The sequence below is a fragment of the Rhinopithecus roxellana genome, chromosome 4 (genome assembly GCF_007565055.1).
Source record: "Rhinopithecus roxellana isolate Shanxi Qingling chromosome 4, ASM756505v1, whole genome shotgun sequence".
NCBI classification, from domain to species: domain Eukaryota; kingdom Metazoa; phylum Chordata; class Mammalia; order Primates; family Cercopithecidae; genus Rhinopithecus; species Rhinopithecus roxellana.
The window spans coordinates 26,335,503-26,350,528 of NC_044552.1; the positions used below are offsets into that span (position 1 = coordinate 26,335,503).

Genomic DNA, 15,026 nt, shown 5'->3' on the forward strand with positions numbered 1-15,026 from the left:
ACAAACTAAGACACTTTCCTAAGCCTTCCTGAGGCACCTAGCAGAAACAGTTTCAAACAATCACGATGACTACATCAGTAGTTTATAAGTCTTTTGGATCAGGATTCCTTTTTATTTGTAAAACTGTTGAGAACACCAAGAAACTTTAGTTTACGTGGGTCATGTAAAGTGACATTTATATTAATTTGTTTATTTGTTATTAAATAACAATGACAAACCCATTACATGTTAACATAAACAACATACTTTTATGGAAAATAGCTGTCTTTTCCAGCACAAAAAAAATAGTAAAAAAAGGAATTATTTTACATTTGTAAAAATCTCTTTATTTAATAAAGCTAGCTTGGTTATATATTCTTCTACATTCGAGCTGTAACAATATGTTGTTTTGGCTAAACTACAAGAAAAAAATCTGGCCTCACTCTGATACACAGTTGGGAAAAGAAGGAAAGTTTCAATAGCCATTTCAGCTATTGTAACTGTTCTTCCTTGATAAGAAACCAAAACTCGAGAAATGGCAGATTCTTACAGGTTAGTTGCTGTGTGGAATCTGAAACCTTACCAATTAACTTTTCATATTCTGTTATGTTAAAATTCACTAGTCTATCTTTAAATGGATCTTTTCCTCTATGCATGACTTTGCAATATCATGCATTGATTATTTGTAAATGATTGGTTCATAGGGTTATGCAGATCTTTAAAGTGTTGACATATTTTATTAAAATATTTTTAAACCATATTTGTTGATATCACCACCAAGCTCATCAGAAAAATATTTAAGTAGTGAGAAGCTGTGGCACACATAAGTTTTCCAAACTTTTAATTTTCTCTTGAAATTCCAATTTCCACTGTCAATATTATTTTCTTTGATGGGATAGGCTCATTTTGTTCATTTTTGAGAAAATTTCTACCAAATACCCAAGTCTGAATAATCACAGTGTGCCTTTCGGTCATTCTTTCAAGGAAAATCATGACCCACTTTAAAAAAAAAAATGTTTATCTTCACTCACAACTCATGCAATTACACAATAGCTTTTCCATAGGACAACTGCCTTTCCATCAGTATGCACCAGAAATGCTGCCTATTTTCTTACACTGACTATTAAACAGATGTGTGCTTGAGGTTTAAAACGTAGTAAACTAATGATTTTATTGCTTCATCAAGGTCACTGGCTTTTGCTTTTTGTTTGTTTGTCTGTTTTACCGTAAGCTTATGGCAGTGAAGAACATGACTACCTGTACAGCTTGGTGTCACCGCCTTGATTTGTGCTCAGGCACTAACAGTTTCACGTGACCACCATATATTTCTGTACCACTATGTAAATAATATAGTGAAAAAGGCAAATAACATCTTAGTATTATTACAAAAATAGCGTCACTTCATAGGCCCCTTGAAGGGTCCCAGGGACCTCCAGGGATCCACGGACCACACCTTGAAAACCACCACATGACAGGGATATCCACATAAGGAATGATGGTGAGCGTTAAACATCTCTCTACTCACAGAACTAAGACTAATAAGGGAGCAAGTAGTCTATGCAATGGCACAGGATCAATTAGTATAGATGCAGTTCAATTAGAAATGGGGGGAGAACATAGGTAAAAAGGGAGAACACAGGTAATAGGGAAAAAGTAGGTAAAAAGAATTTCAACCTTTTTCAGTAGCGATTTTGGTGGTTTTAGTATGAGTGTTATTATCCTTAGACTGCTGTCTATGTTAACCCAGGGAAAGCAAATAAGTATGGACATTCCCTGTGTCCTTGGAAACCAGAGTTATTCGTGTAAAAGAAAGGCGATGCAGATTTAATATAGAAAAGACTGATTTTTTTTTTTTTTTTTTTTTTTTTGACGGAGTATTGCTCTGTCACCAGGCTGGAGTGCAGTGGCACGATCTTGGCTCACTGTAACCTACGCCTCCCAGGTTCAAGCAATTCTCCTGCTTCAGCCTCCCGAGTAGCTGGGACTACAGGCACCTGCCACCACACCTGGATAAGTTTTGCACTTTTAGTAGAGATGGGGTTTCACCGTGTTGCCCAGGATGTTCTCAATCTCTTGACCTCGTGATTCACCTGCCTCGGTCTCCCAAAGTGCTGGGATTACAGGTATGAGCCACCGTGCTCGGACGACTGATTTTTTAAAAATGGATACATGTATAAATGCTTTATTTCCATTGATCAGGCCAGACACAATGACCACTCCCATCTATTTAGGTTCCCCCACTGCTCCTCTCCCTGCTTTCTTTCCATGTCCTGACCAAAAAATCACAGAATGCCTCTGTGACCCAGCTAACTGCAGGTTTTTCTCAGCAGGCTCGAACCCAAGCCAAGGCCTTGAACACGCCCAGGCACTGATAAACGTATTTAGGTTGTTACTCTAAACACCGAAACTTTGTCCCAGCCCTAAGCCAGATGCCCTAAGCCTTCATACAAACTCTAAACCCTGACCCCCTCACTGCAGACATACCTAGGCAGAACATCCCTTTTCTTTTGCTGTCTGCGAGGACTCCTAAAGCCCTCTGAAGGTAAATTCCCCAAATAAATGCTTTGGATTGATCACCCTGGCATTTAGCGCTTCTTTCTTTGAGTCTTAACCCACACCATCTCAGGATGGTTTGAGGCACTTCCTTGTGGCAACTCCCTTGACGCCACTTTTGAGGTGACTCCAGCAGCAGGTTCAGTGGGACAAAACACCCTAACGCTGGATTATAGTCTTAAATGTAATTTCCCACTAAACTAAACCAGGAATTTCTGGAAAAATGGCTGCCTCCAGGTCTGGGCAAGACATAAAAGGACGAACCAGAAACATCTTGTCATCCCAGATAACAAAGAAATTATCAAAAGAACTTTGTGTCAAAAGAACTCAGTTTCATTTTTAGCCACTTGAAGAAGTTTTCACTCACCAAAAATATAGCAATAAGCTTTAACAAGCATAAAAATTGCAATAGAGTAAAACCTATCAAACACTTAAATCCTTCTGTTTGTAATTATTTTAAGAATGAAAAGTAAAACCTGATTGGCCATCTATAGATTTTATTAGTAGTGGGAAACCAATTTGTTAATTTGAAAATTGGTAAATAAAAGGAGAGTCAAACACTGATCCTGCCTTTCCACTGTACCACTGAGTAGCCCACTAGTAAATGAAGGGAACTGCCTCTTTGTAGCATTAATAAAGCATATAAATGAAGAAAAAATGACAGAATATCACCATTCAGCAATCCCCAGTAAATTAACAGACCTAAGCAATTAGTATCAATGGTTGATAACATCACAGAAAGAAACAGCTGGAAATTATGCGTCTCATGGTGAAAAGCCACGACACCACGCACAGATTTTCCAAAGGAAAAGATCGAACCAGAGACTGACCCAGGCTCTGCCTCCAGAGGCCAATTTGCAGGAGGCCCGGAGGGCAGAGGACGTGTCACACCACACCGTGTACGCAGCCAGCAAAGTCCAGAGTGTGGGAAACTCTACAGGTCAAATGGCTCGAGCTTTTCAACAGATTACTCATAAGGGGGAAAAAGGTTGATGGGGGAGAAACCAGTGAAGTACAAGAGACGTAAAAGACAACTAAGCTGTGGCGTCCAGGAACACATACCTGGGGGAATAGACTATAAAGACAAGAAAGGGGTTCAATAAAGTCAGGATATGGTCACTTTTGAAGGGAGGGAGAGGCTATGATTGGCCTGACGTACACAGAGACTTCCGCTGGAGCTGACAAAGTCCTGTTCCTTGACTTGATTACAGGGGTTTTCTTTCAATAATTCACTACACTGTACATTTTTTGTATCTCCATTTTATTTGACAACAAAAAACAGTGAAAAGGAAACAGTGACTACCTGAGCATTTGTCTTCTGAAGACTGTGGAGACTGCAGTTGGAAGACAGAAGGCTTTGGAGATCATGACTTACAGGAATACGGCTGGATCACAGAAAAGTAAATGATTTGGAGCTGGAAGGAGTAAGGTCTTAGGGGAGTTTCTGGACAGTGTCCTTGGCAATGGGGATTAATGATATACACGTAGAAGGGAGAAGGGCAGATGGGTGGGAGATGCATGATCTCAGAACACAGAGCTCCAGAATCAGTTTAGGCTCCTCCAAGGATCAGGGAAGAGGGTTATTTCCAGAACATTGACCTCATGGATGTCCTTTACCTCACCCAGGGCCCAGACTACTCATCACTACTTCAGGCTCCAGGGAGAGAAGCTTCAGTGAGGACCTTAGCATGGCTGAGGGAGCAGAACAGCTCTTGAGACCTGGAGGAACAGTGATCAAGGTCTCAGGAGGCAGCCTCAACACTCCCCACAGCCATTCCAGAGACTCAGGGGACAGTCCCATCCAGACAGCACCAACCTTACTCCTCCCTACCCCCATGGCATCTCCTTCTGGCCAAAGAACCGGGAGAATGATCTGCCACTCAAAGACAAGGGAAAAGAGACATTACCTCATCACCAGACATCTGTGTCCTCACATATCCTGGAAAGAAATCGAGAAAAGAATGAATTGCCCCAATTAGGACCCAATATGATTATCCTGAGGGAAGAACAAATGACTGGCAATGTCAGCACTCTTTCTGCTTATCCTCTGTTTCTAGCTTCAGAAAAAACTATCCCAGTGACCCCTGAGAGGTACAATCAGCTTTCCTTGCCTCAGATCATTGACATTAGGGAAGGTGGGAGTGGGGAAGGTCTGGGACAGGCGGCAGGGCACTCCTCACAGGCTCATTACCTTTCTGAGCCCTAAGCTGGATGACGATTCCCACCAGAAGGAAGATTAGCCCAAGTAGGAAGGCTGCAATGCCACTCAGCATCTTTCTCCAAGAATATTCAGACTGAACTCCTATGGAAAACAGGTCTTAAATTAGTAAAAACATCCCAATATTTAAAGCATCTTCTTGAAATCCCAGAATCTGTACTAGACACCAAATCCAATGCTAGCTAGAGAAAAATAAATAAATTTAAAAATGGTTCTTTGAAACCAAAGTTGGCACCCATGGAGTTACCAGCCATCTGTTACCAATTCTTACAGCCCATAAGAATGCCTCCTGAATACTAAGACCAAAGAATTGGAGGACACCAGTTCATAGGGTCGGAAGCACATAATGAGGTGATTAGACCTCCTTGTTTCTTGGAAGATATGAGGATAGATATCTGCCATGTTTTCTCCCACCCTAACCCAAAGACTCTGGTTTCTGTGACTGTCTCAGATCAAGGGAAAGAATAATTCATGCTGTGACCAAGATAAATGCAGAAGTGACACAGGCTCTGTATTGAGTCAGTATAGTCCTGAGTCAGGCCCAGAGAGTACTAGAAACTAATTCTCACTCCACTCCACAGAAACAGGGCTCAGCAGGCTGGAGTGATGGACAAGGCAGGTGTAGACATCTCCAAGTTCAGGAGTCATTTCTAGTATCACCACAGTCTGAAAGGTCCAGTCTCCATTCCCGATAAGGCCAGTGGACATGACCCCAGCTCTCTCCTCCTGCCCATTCAGGAACCACCTGATCTTGATGTCCCCTGGATAGAAGCCCGTCACAGAGCAGTGCAGCAGATTATGCTGGTGCAGGAGTGCGGTCCTCTCTGGGTACACTGTCACCTCTGGTTGCACTAGGAAGGGAGAGAAAAATGAGACATCGTGGAAGAAAACCACCAAGCTGGGACAGGAGATTCTTTAGGGACCATCACTATATCAATCTCTTTCCCAGATCACCCAGGTGAACACAAAGTACGGGTAAGTCTCAGCCCCCAAATTCGGTAACCGGGTATGTCAGTGTCTGCCAGGAGGATTTAGACTTTCTGAGGTACTCCCACGATTACTGCTTCTCTTTGAGAATACACTAGCCCTCGAAGTCCCTGAGAACCTTGGGGGTCTGAGACCAAGATCACAGTGGCTGACTTGTGAGGATAATGCATCACAGCTGGGGCCAGAACATCTATACAGACAACCATTTATCCTAAAGCAGAAAATTGATTACAAGGAAGAAGAGCTGTGGCCAGCTTCACATGGGGGACATTCCTGAGCCCCGCCAGACCTCACCTTCCAGCTCACCTTTTCTTCCCACAGTGAAGGGTGCGCCCAGTCTGTAGTTGTGTCTACAGACCCCATCCACGGCCTCTCTGCTCCTCTCCAAGAGATCCAGCCGGCTGTTCCACTGCTCAGCATCTGGCTGCCCCAGCTTCGTCAATGCCACAAACATCCCCACATCACTGTCGAAACGTACATACTCCTCCAAGTTAAAGATGAATCTGACCACAAACTGCACCTTTTCTGTCCCGTTGGTGAAGTAACAGTCAGCCTTTGCCTGAATCACAAAATCTTCTGGAAAACCAAAACAGGGACCATGAACCAGCCCCCTCCTCTGGGAGAACCCATGCCTGGTAAATTACGTCAGACCACATGGATCTAAGAGGAGGCCTTCGACCTCAGAATGCTCAAAAAGCACAGTGTCAAGTGAGAAAAGAAACAGAATGTGATTCAACACACAATGATATTTATTAAATTTTAAAATTACATAAAGGGAAAAATGCTACATATTTCTAAAGGCCACTCTCATACTTACAGACATACCAGACATGTTTAGAATGGATTCTCTAGGGAGGGGAGAGAATGAGAATGGAGGCAAAGGAAGAGAAGAGTCTTGTACTACTGCCAATAATTACAATGTGCTATGAACTCACTGGGTAAAATTAAACCAATTCTATGCACTTAACAACAATAACTACAATAAAAAGGAAATTCAAATGGAGTTAATAATATAGGTAAGTCAGGAAGGACTTCCCGAAGAAACTGCATCTAAGTCAAGACTTGAAGGATAATTGCTATTAATGTTGGGTTGTAAATTTACTTTCATTCCTAAGTTCAGAAGCCTCCTCCAACTCTGAACTGAGCCATAAGAATGACCTTCCTGGGTGAACCCCACTTATCCCTCACTCAGTACCTAATATCAGATGAAGTTACAGCCTGCAATTTCTCAGCATGTATATTCTTCTCTATTTCCTCTAGTAGTCTAAACCGGGGGGGAAGTATGAATTTTTCATCATCATTTAAAATCTGTGCTGATTTTTTTTTTCAGTTGTATTGTTTAATGGACATTATAGACTCAGGGCAGTTTCTCTTCTCTAAGAATGATGATCTCCCCCGGCCAGGTTTGTTCCTGTTTTGTATTTAATGAAACTAACATGCAAAGTGGATTCTGTTCTTAGCACATTACATCCTGTTTCTGCTCATTAATATGTGCTGTCATGGTCTCACATTGCTTCATGGTTGCATCGTCTGTCGCCTGTGCTAGAAAAATAACAGTGACAAGTAACTTGCACCTGGTAGCCTGAGGACAAAGACAATGTATTCTATTCAACTTCTCTTACTTCTCAAAACTGTTTAGTACAATTCTGACCATATAGTAGTGGCTTAATAAATGACAGAAGGAGCAACCTTTGTTTCCAGTTTCATTTGTCCATATATACCCCAACTGAGGTTTCTTTCCGTGTCCTGACCGAAAAATCACAGAAAGCCTCTGTGACCCAGCCAACTGCAGGTTTTTCCCAGCAGGCTCGAACCCAGGCCAAGGCCTTGAACACGCCCAGTCTCTGACTTAGGTTGATATACACAATAAGGATCCTAAACAAAACACAATGTTTCCCTCTTTCTGCCTCCCTACCCCTCTTTAATAGGTGGCTCTGGTATATGAAGTCCATCCCATGCAAAGAGGGAAGATGTACTTTTCTGGCAAAGGGCAGAACACTGCTCTTTGAAACCAAAAGCCACTTCCAGTCTGATCTGTGGCCTGGACTTATAAGGAAAGGCATCACTCCCCCATGCCAATTCTTGCATAAACACTGGAAAAAAATAATTGCTCTGTTCTTACCTGGAGAGTCTGTGCCTTGAGTCATGGAGGAATCCAGTCTGGTCAGATTCACTAGCAGAGCCACCACCCAGGGGACCCACCCAGAACCCATTCTGGAGAAAGCAAAAAAATGAGATAGTAAAATCGTCAGCCTCTTCAGAATGGTTTCATAAAACTCAGGCAAAAAGTACTCATTAAGAGTATAAATAGCTGTTTTTCTGGCTTCCCCAGGATTGGAAACTCCTCGGACTGACAACCAATCAAGATAGAAGAGTTTTGCATCATCAGGTACTGGGTAGGATACTTTCACGAAGTTGTGTCATACCACTCAACCATTGTTTGCCTGCAGAATCACTGATAGTAATTTAGGTATATTAAAAATGGGCTGGGAGAAGAAGTAAAAATATATATTCGACACATCATGGGGCCCTAGAAGAACTAAGCAGACTGTTTATTATGTTTCCTTCTATTCCCTGGCTTGTTCTGACCAATAGGCCTCCCTCCCTATGGGGTGTTGGTATTGCCAACAGGCAGTGTGTAAATTAAGAAGGAACTAAGAGTATGTAAATTAAGCATTCTGAAGCATATGCCTCAAGAGGATTTAGTAAAGGGATTATCAAAGAAGAAATAGAAGACATAGAGAACATTTGGAGAGTACGGTTTCCTATAAGCCAAAAGGACCACAAAAAAAAAAAATTTAAAAAAAACACGGAAAGAGAATTCTCAAATAATAAAATTCTGCAAAAAGGCTCACCAGGATACAATATAAGAGAGCAGTATTGTGTTTTATGATTAATAGGGCACCAATAACCTTCAAGAGGACAGCAGAGTGTTAAAGGTAGAAGCCATATTTCAAAAGAGTGAATTGGAAACAAGAAAACAAAGGGAGCAGATTAAAAGAGTCTTTCAAGAATTTTGAAAGTGAAAACAAAGAAAAATGGGATACACTTGAGAAAAAACAACACCAAGAAAAAATACTTTTCTTGGGTTTTTTAAATTGACACGTAATGATTGTACATATTTATGGGGCACAGCATGATGTTTCAACGCACGTATACATTGTGTAGTGATTAAAGCAGGGTAATTAGTATGTGATATATATACATGATGGAATACTATTCAACCATAAAAAAGCATGAAATCCTGTCATTTGCAACAACATGGGTGAACCTGGAGGGCCCTATGTTAAGTGAAATAAACCAAGAACAGAAGGACAATATGACGTGATTTCACTCTTATGTGGAATCTAAAAAAGTTGACCTCATCGAAGTGAAGAGTACATTAGTAATTACCTGAGGCCGAGGAGTCAGAGGTAGAAATGGGTAGAGACTGGTAACGAGTACAAAGTTACAGTTAGACAGAAGCAATGAGTTCTGGTGTTCTGGAAAAAGAAATTTTTAAGACAGGAGAGATCTTAACAAGGTTCCAAGTGAAGTGGAAGGCATCTGTAGAAAAGAGGAATTGAAGATAAAAAAGAAAAGAAAGGGACAATTTTCTCCAAAATGCTGTGGTCTGAATGTCACTCAAAATTCATGTGCTGCAACTTAATCACCAACGTGATAGTATCAAAAGGTGGGCCCTTTAGGAGGTGATTAAGTCATGAATGCAGAGGCCTCCTGAATGTGATTAGAGACTTAAAAAGGGCTAGAGAGAGCAGCGATGATGGCTCATGCCCATAATCCCAGCACTTTGGGAGGCTGAGGAGGAAGATTGCTTGAGGCCAGGAGTTAGAGACCAACCTGGAAAACATAGTGAGACTCCCATGTCTAAATAAAATTTTAAAATATTAAAGAAAAAAATATGGTAGCATGCACCTGTGGTCTTAGCTACTTTGGAGGCTGAGGTAGGAGGACTGCTTGAGCCCAAAAGTTCAAAGTTGCATTGAGCCATAAATGCACCACTGCACTCCAGCATGGGTAACAGAGCAAGGCCCTGTCTTAATCAATCAATCAGTCAATCAATAAAAATAGAAGGGCTGGAGGGAATACCTTGGCACTTTTGCCCTTCTGCCTTCCCCCTTGTGAGGGCTGTTACACTGGAATGATTTGACTGAAGTGTTTAGTTAAGTATTCTTTCAGTAAAACCTAGACAGTAAAACACTATCTTTAAGCAAATGAAACCAAAAGTGCAAATTGTAATTCACCATCTATGTTATTATTATTTAAAGGGCAATGTTTACTCATCATTTCACATCATCTTTCAGCATGAAATGTGGCCCTGATTTGCCTATACTGTGCACATTAAGAATGAACCCAGGATATCATGGTAACCACAAGTTCACTGCAGTGATTTTTTTTTTTCCAAGTCAATGGCCAAGGCATCAAATCTTCCAGAGCTATGACCTTGAACTTCTAACTTCCAGAAAGGTGAGAAATAAATTTCTGTTCTTCATAAATTACCCTGTCTCGTGTATCTTGTTACAGTAACACAGATGGACTAAGATAGCGAGCATAAGGCTTGGGGGAAGAAAGGTACCCTTCTTCAGATAAAAGAACAAAGACAGGATGATCAGCAGGGGAGAGAGGGGAATGAGGGAGTTCCATTTAGATGGTTGTGATGGACTCAGCTGAGAACAAGACAAGATCTGTCAAAAAGGAGTTGAAAGAAAATATATTTGATAACTAAGAAGAGCAAGAAGTGGTTTGTAAGTGAGTTTTTAAAGTTAATCAAGCAGGATTCAGAAAAGAGAGGTGAAATGCAATTGTGCAAACTTTTACTGTTCTATGACCGTTAGTAAACATGGCCTTGGTTAGAGGCCTCGATCAGACCAATCAGAAAAATAATTTCTTCCCCATGGGAGATTGTAACAGGTAAAGAAAAAGAGAGAAGACGTAGAAGACATCACTAATGTTCATCCTCTAATTTCTAGGCCCATGGAAAACAAGAAACTAGACTTCCTACTCTCCTGGAGCTGTGTGACTCGTTCTTACCAATGGAAAGTGAACAAAAGGTTCCTGGTCAAAGAATTTAACTCCCTGCGCATGACTCTTCTCCTCCTCCCCTACCAAGTCAACCAAGACAGGCTTGTGTTGAGATAGCACAATCCCAGTAGAAAAGCAGTCTAATTAGCTGAGTCACCAGGAAGAGCCGCTGCCCCAGAGAATCACTCACATCTACAACACACTCTATGAATGAGAAACAGCTGTTCTTTAATGAAAGCCCTGGAGTTTGTTGGTTACCACAGCCTGGCCTGACTTGACTTAACCGCTACAGGACAGGAGCTAGAAGGCTGACACCTCTCTCTCCACATCTCTCATGTAAATATGATGATTCACGAAGTGGAAGGCTGGCCACAGGCTTACTGGTAGACCCCAAGTACAAGGTATTTGACCCTGGTTGTGAGTGCTTCTCCTCCAGGTGCATGGCTGTGGAGCTCACACTGGTGAGGGCTTGTGTGGAGCTGAGGATAAGGAGGCATCAGACGGTGGTCAAGCCACTGGATCTGACTTCTTCCCTTCTTCCTGCCCACACCTACCTTAGTCTTTCCCAAATGTTTTATTGCATTTGGAAATGGAGACAGACACTCAACTTAGGCTAAGTGAATGAGGACATGGCGCGGAGATGATCAGATGCAGTAACAGCATGAGCGGGTGGAAGAGGCGTGTGTCCCCTTCTTTGTAGACAGCACCATGGCTGGGCTTCTGCAGCTTCCCTCAGAGCTGAAGAAAGGGCCATGTGGAGAGGAGAGGAAGGGCCTAGACAATATGGATCAAATGGGGGCCTGTATTTAGATTTAGAGGAGAGAGGGAGTTGATAGATGGCAAGGGGTGGGGAGAAAATGGAGGATATGGCACTGGACCAGAAAGTTAGGAGGGCTGCTCTTTCTTCTGTGTAAATGTGTCTAAGTCTCACAAACTCTAAAATCTGATCTGCCTACATAATAATAATAACTAACATTTGTCAATTGCTTATTATGAGTTTATTTTCTAAGCACTATATAAATGTGTGCTTGTGTGTGTGTGTGAGAAAGAGAGAAAGAAAGAGAGAGAATTATCACAAAACCCTTTGCAATAGATACTATCATGATCTCCCTTTTACAGATGAAGTAAGTACAGAATGAACCAAAGGTCACATAACTAGTAAGTCCCTAGGCTGTACTTTTTCCATCACACTGTATTTCTTGGGAACCCAGGGAAACTTTATTCCTACACCTTTAGCATTCCAGTAATGATAAGGCACACAAAAAGGCAAAATAACCAAGGAATTTCATCATAGCTATTTGGTGTTAGGACAGATCTCTGTCAGGAAATCATATCCTACCTAACAAAGGGAAATCAGTGATCTCACATCACAAGCAAGGAGTGGTATAGAGCCTGGCGATGGGAACTAAGAAGAGAAAGCAATAAGCTTCAGTTAGCAAGCTATGGATCTCCTTCATCAGTGGCCTCTGGTACATCTTAAATAAACTGAAGCATCATATTCACCCCATTAGAAACGTTTTTGAGTCATTTTCTGTGCTTAGTGTCAGTGTCTACAATAGAAGGGCCTGGGCTTATCAGAGACACTGTTCAGTTCCGGGGAGACAAGAGGAAAAAGATATGGCTTGCTTCCTTTCTCCCATGTTTATGTTTTTGTCTTCTACCTGAATGAACCTGAAAAATAGGGCAGGGTGTTTTGATCTTTTTCTTCCTCTTTGAGCCAGCAGCCCTCCCTAAATAGCTACAGGCTCCTCTGTGATTTTTCACTCAAGTTCGTATTTTGCTTCTCTCTTTTCTTTCCTTCCTCATTCTCTGAGAAGTGAGAGAATCTGGGTGTATGTGTGGTTGTTTTTTTAGGGTGGTATAAAATTATTATTCTCCCTCCTGCCTGACACAAATATCCCTTCAACTGCTGTTTTGGTGACTTTAACATGGAAGCAAAACGTACATCTCAATTCATTTTCTTCCTTCTACTTCCTCCTAACACGCCAACATAATCCACTCTGCCCTGGAGGAGTTATGGAAAATATTCTGAGTTGCTAGATAGAAAATTAAACCATATTTTTAGAGAACACTATTGTTGAGCTACAGTTTAATTGAAGGAATTGTACTAGGCTAAGAATTTTGCCAGCTCAAAATACTGGTTTAATTCTTTCTCAGTGGTGACTGACATCTCAAACTAGCAAGAGGTGTAACATGAGGGGAAGGGACTGGGAAAGAAGGAAAGGATGTGAGAAACAAAATAAATAGCTAGAATTTGGGGTGTCCAAAGCAAACTCATGATCGCACCTAGTGAGAATCCACTTGGAAACTGAGGAACCAAACACTTGGGCTCCAATCTGCAGTCACTTCTTTGATATACCTTTGGGATGGGTGGACTCACCCAAAGTATTGTTTTATATGTACTATTTGCCTCAATTTCTCTATGATGGTTTTGTCCATCACCTCATCCTGAAAAAAATAAATGTTGGTGATGCTTTGTTCCACATATTTGTTCATTTGCACTCATCATTCCTAGGAAATATCCATTGAAATTTAAAATACCATGAACTTCCAAAAGGTTTTCTAGAAAGAAAAAAAAAACCTTGATCTTGATGGGTGTTTTTTAATCTGTGCTAGAATCTGTTTGCAATGTTTTATTTAGGATTTTTGTGTCAATACAATAAGTAAATTCATCTACAATTTTCATTTTTGAGCATTGTCTTAGTTTAACATCAATATTATACTTGTTTCATTAAAAATGTTTCTTCTATGCCACTGAGCCATTTAATTTTTATTTGTTTGTTTGTTTGTTTGTTTTAGAGACAGGGCCTCACTCTGTTGCCCTGGCTGGAGTGCAGTGGCACAATCATAGCTCACTGCAGCCTCTAACTCCTGGGTCCAAGCGATCCTCCCGCCTCAGCCAAGTAGTTGGAACCACAGGCACGAGCCACCACACCTGCCTAATTTTTGTATTTTTTGTAGAGACAGGTTTTCGCTGTTGCCCACATTGGTCTCAAACTCCTGAGTTCAAGCAATCCAACTGCTTCGGACTCCCAAAGTGTTGGGATTATAGGTGTGAGCCACTGCGCCTGGCCTCTATTTTCAATTGTAAAAGTTCAATATAGATGTAGCATATCTATTTTTTTTATTGATAGTAATATCTTCTATCTTCTGTGTCCATACTTTTTTTTTTTTGAAACGGAGTCTCACTCTATTGCCCAGGCTGGAGTGTGGTGGCATGATCCTGGCTCACGGCAACCTTTGCCTCCCGGGTTCAAGTGATTCTCCTGCCTCAGCCTCCCAAGTAGCTGGGATTACAGGCGCCCACCACCACACCCAGCTAATTTTTGTATTTTTGGTAGAGACAGGGTTTCACCATGTTGGCCAGGCTGGTCTCGAACTCCTGACCTCAGGTGATCCACCCACCTTGGCCTACCAAAATGCTGAGATTACAGGCATGAACCACCACACCCGGCCTATTTTTTTGTCCACTTAACTGGTCGAGTCCAGGGAAAGGGAATTAAAGTGTTCTATTGATAGTACATTTCTGAATATTTTCCTTGTATCTACCTTAACTTCTGCTTTATAAGAGCTACCTATTTGGTATTTAGAACCTAAATATACGTCTCATATATTCATATGAATTTTATACTTTACATTATAAAGTGCCTTTCCTGTCACACTCAATTTTTTTTGTTGTTTTTTGTTTTTTGTTTGTGTGTGTACGTGTGTGTGAGGAGTGTCTGAATTTCATCTTGTTTGGTAAGACAAATGTGACCTCTGCTTCCCTTTTGTTTTCATTCTCTTGTTATGCCTTTGCCCATCATCTTATTTGTTGAAAGTAATGAATACATCTTTCTGAATGGCTTTATGTTAGGTGTCTTTTGCATATTGCAAAAATATAGTTTTTATCTTAATCTAATTTAAAAATATTTTCATTTATAAAGTTCAGTTAAGAAGCCCGTTTATAATTATTCATACAGCAAATAGATTCAATCTAATTTGGAGATATGAACTTCAGTTAAATATAATGTTTACATGAGTATTTATTTTTGAAAATCTTTCACTATGTCTTTATTGTGCATTTTTTAAATTTTAGCTTTTCAGATATTAAGGAAGGTGTATATTTCAAGGTTGCTTTGATAAGTTTATTTGTATATAATACACTTAGTTCTCTCTTTCTTTAGACAATTCCTATTAGTCTTCTATAATGAACAATCATAAAACTAGCTCATATCCTCTCCCTTCCTCTTTTCTTTGTGTGTGTGTGTGTGTGTGTCTACCTGTG

At 40.9% G+C, this 15,026-nt stretch overlaps 1 protein-coding gene across 1 annotated transcript; it reads right to left on the minus strand.

The window, feature by feature from the left end:
• Window positions 1–3,772: 3,772 nt before the first annotated feature.
• Window positions 3,773–8,053, minus strand: LOC104673840 (HLA class II histocompatibility antigen, DO beta chain). Its single transcript, XM_010378004.2, has 6 exons — window positions 7,860–8,053; window positions 6,044–6,313; window positions 5,320–5,601; window positions 4,724–4,834; window positions 4,440–4,471; window positions 3,773–4,251 (listed from the first exon to the last, which is right to left on the minus strand). The coding sequence occupies exons 1-6, from the start codon at window positions 7,948–7,950 to the stop codon at window positions 4,216–4,218; spliced, it is 822 nt and encodes a 273-aa protein (XP_010376306.2). The 5' UTR covers window positions 7,951–8,053; the 3' UTR covers window positions 3,773–4,215.
• Between the last annotated feature and the right edge of the window lie 6,973 nt (window positions 8,054–15,026).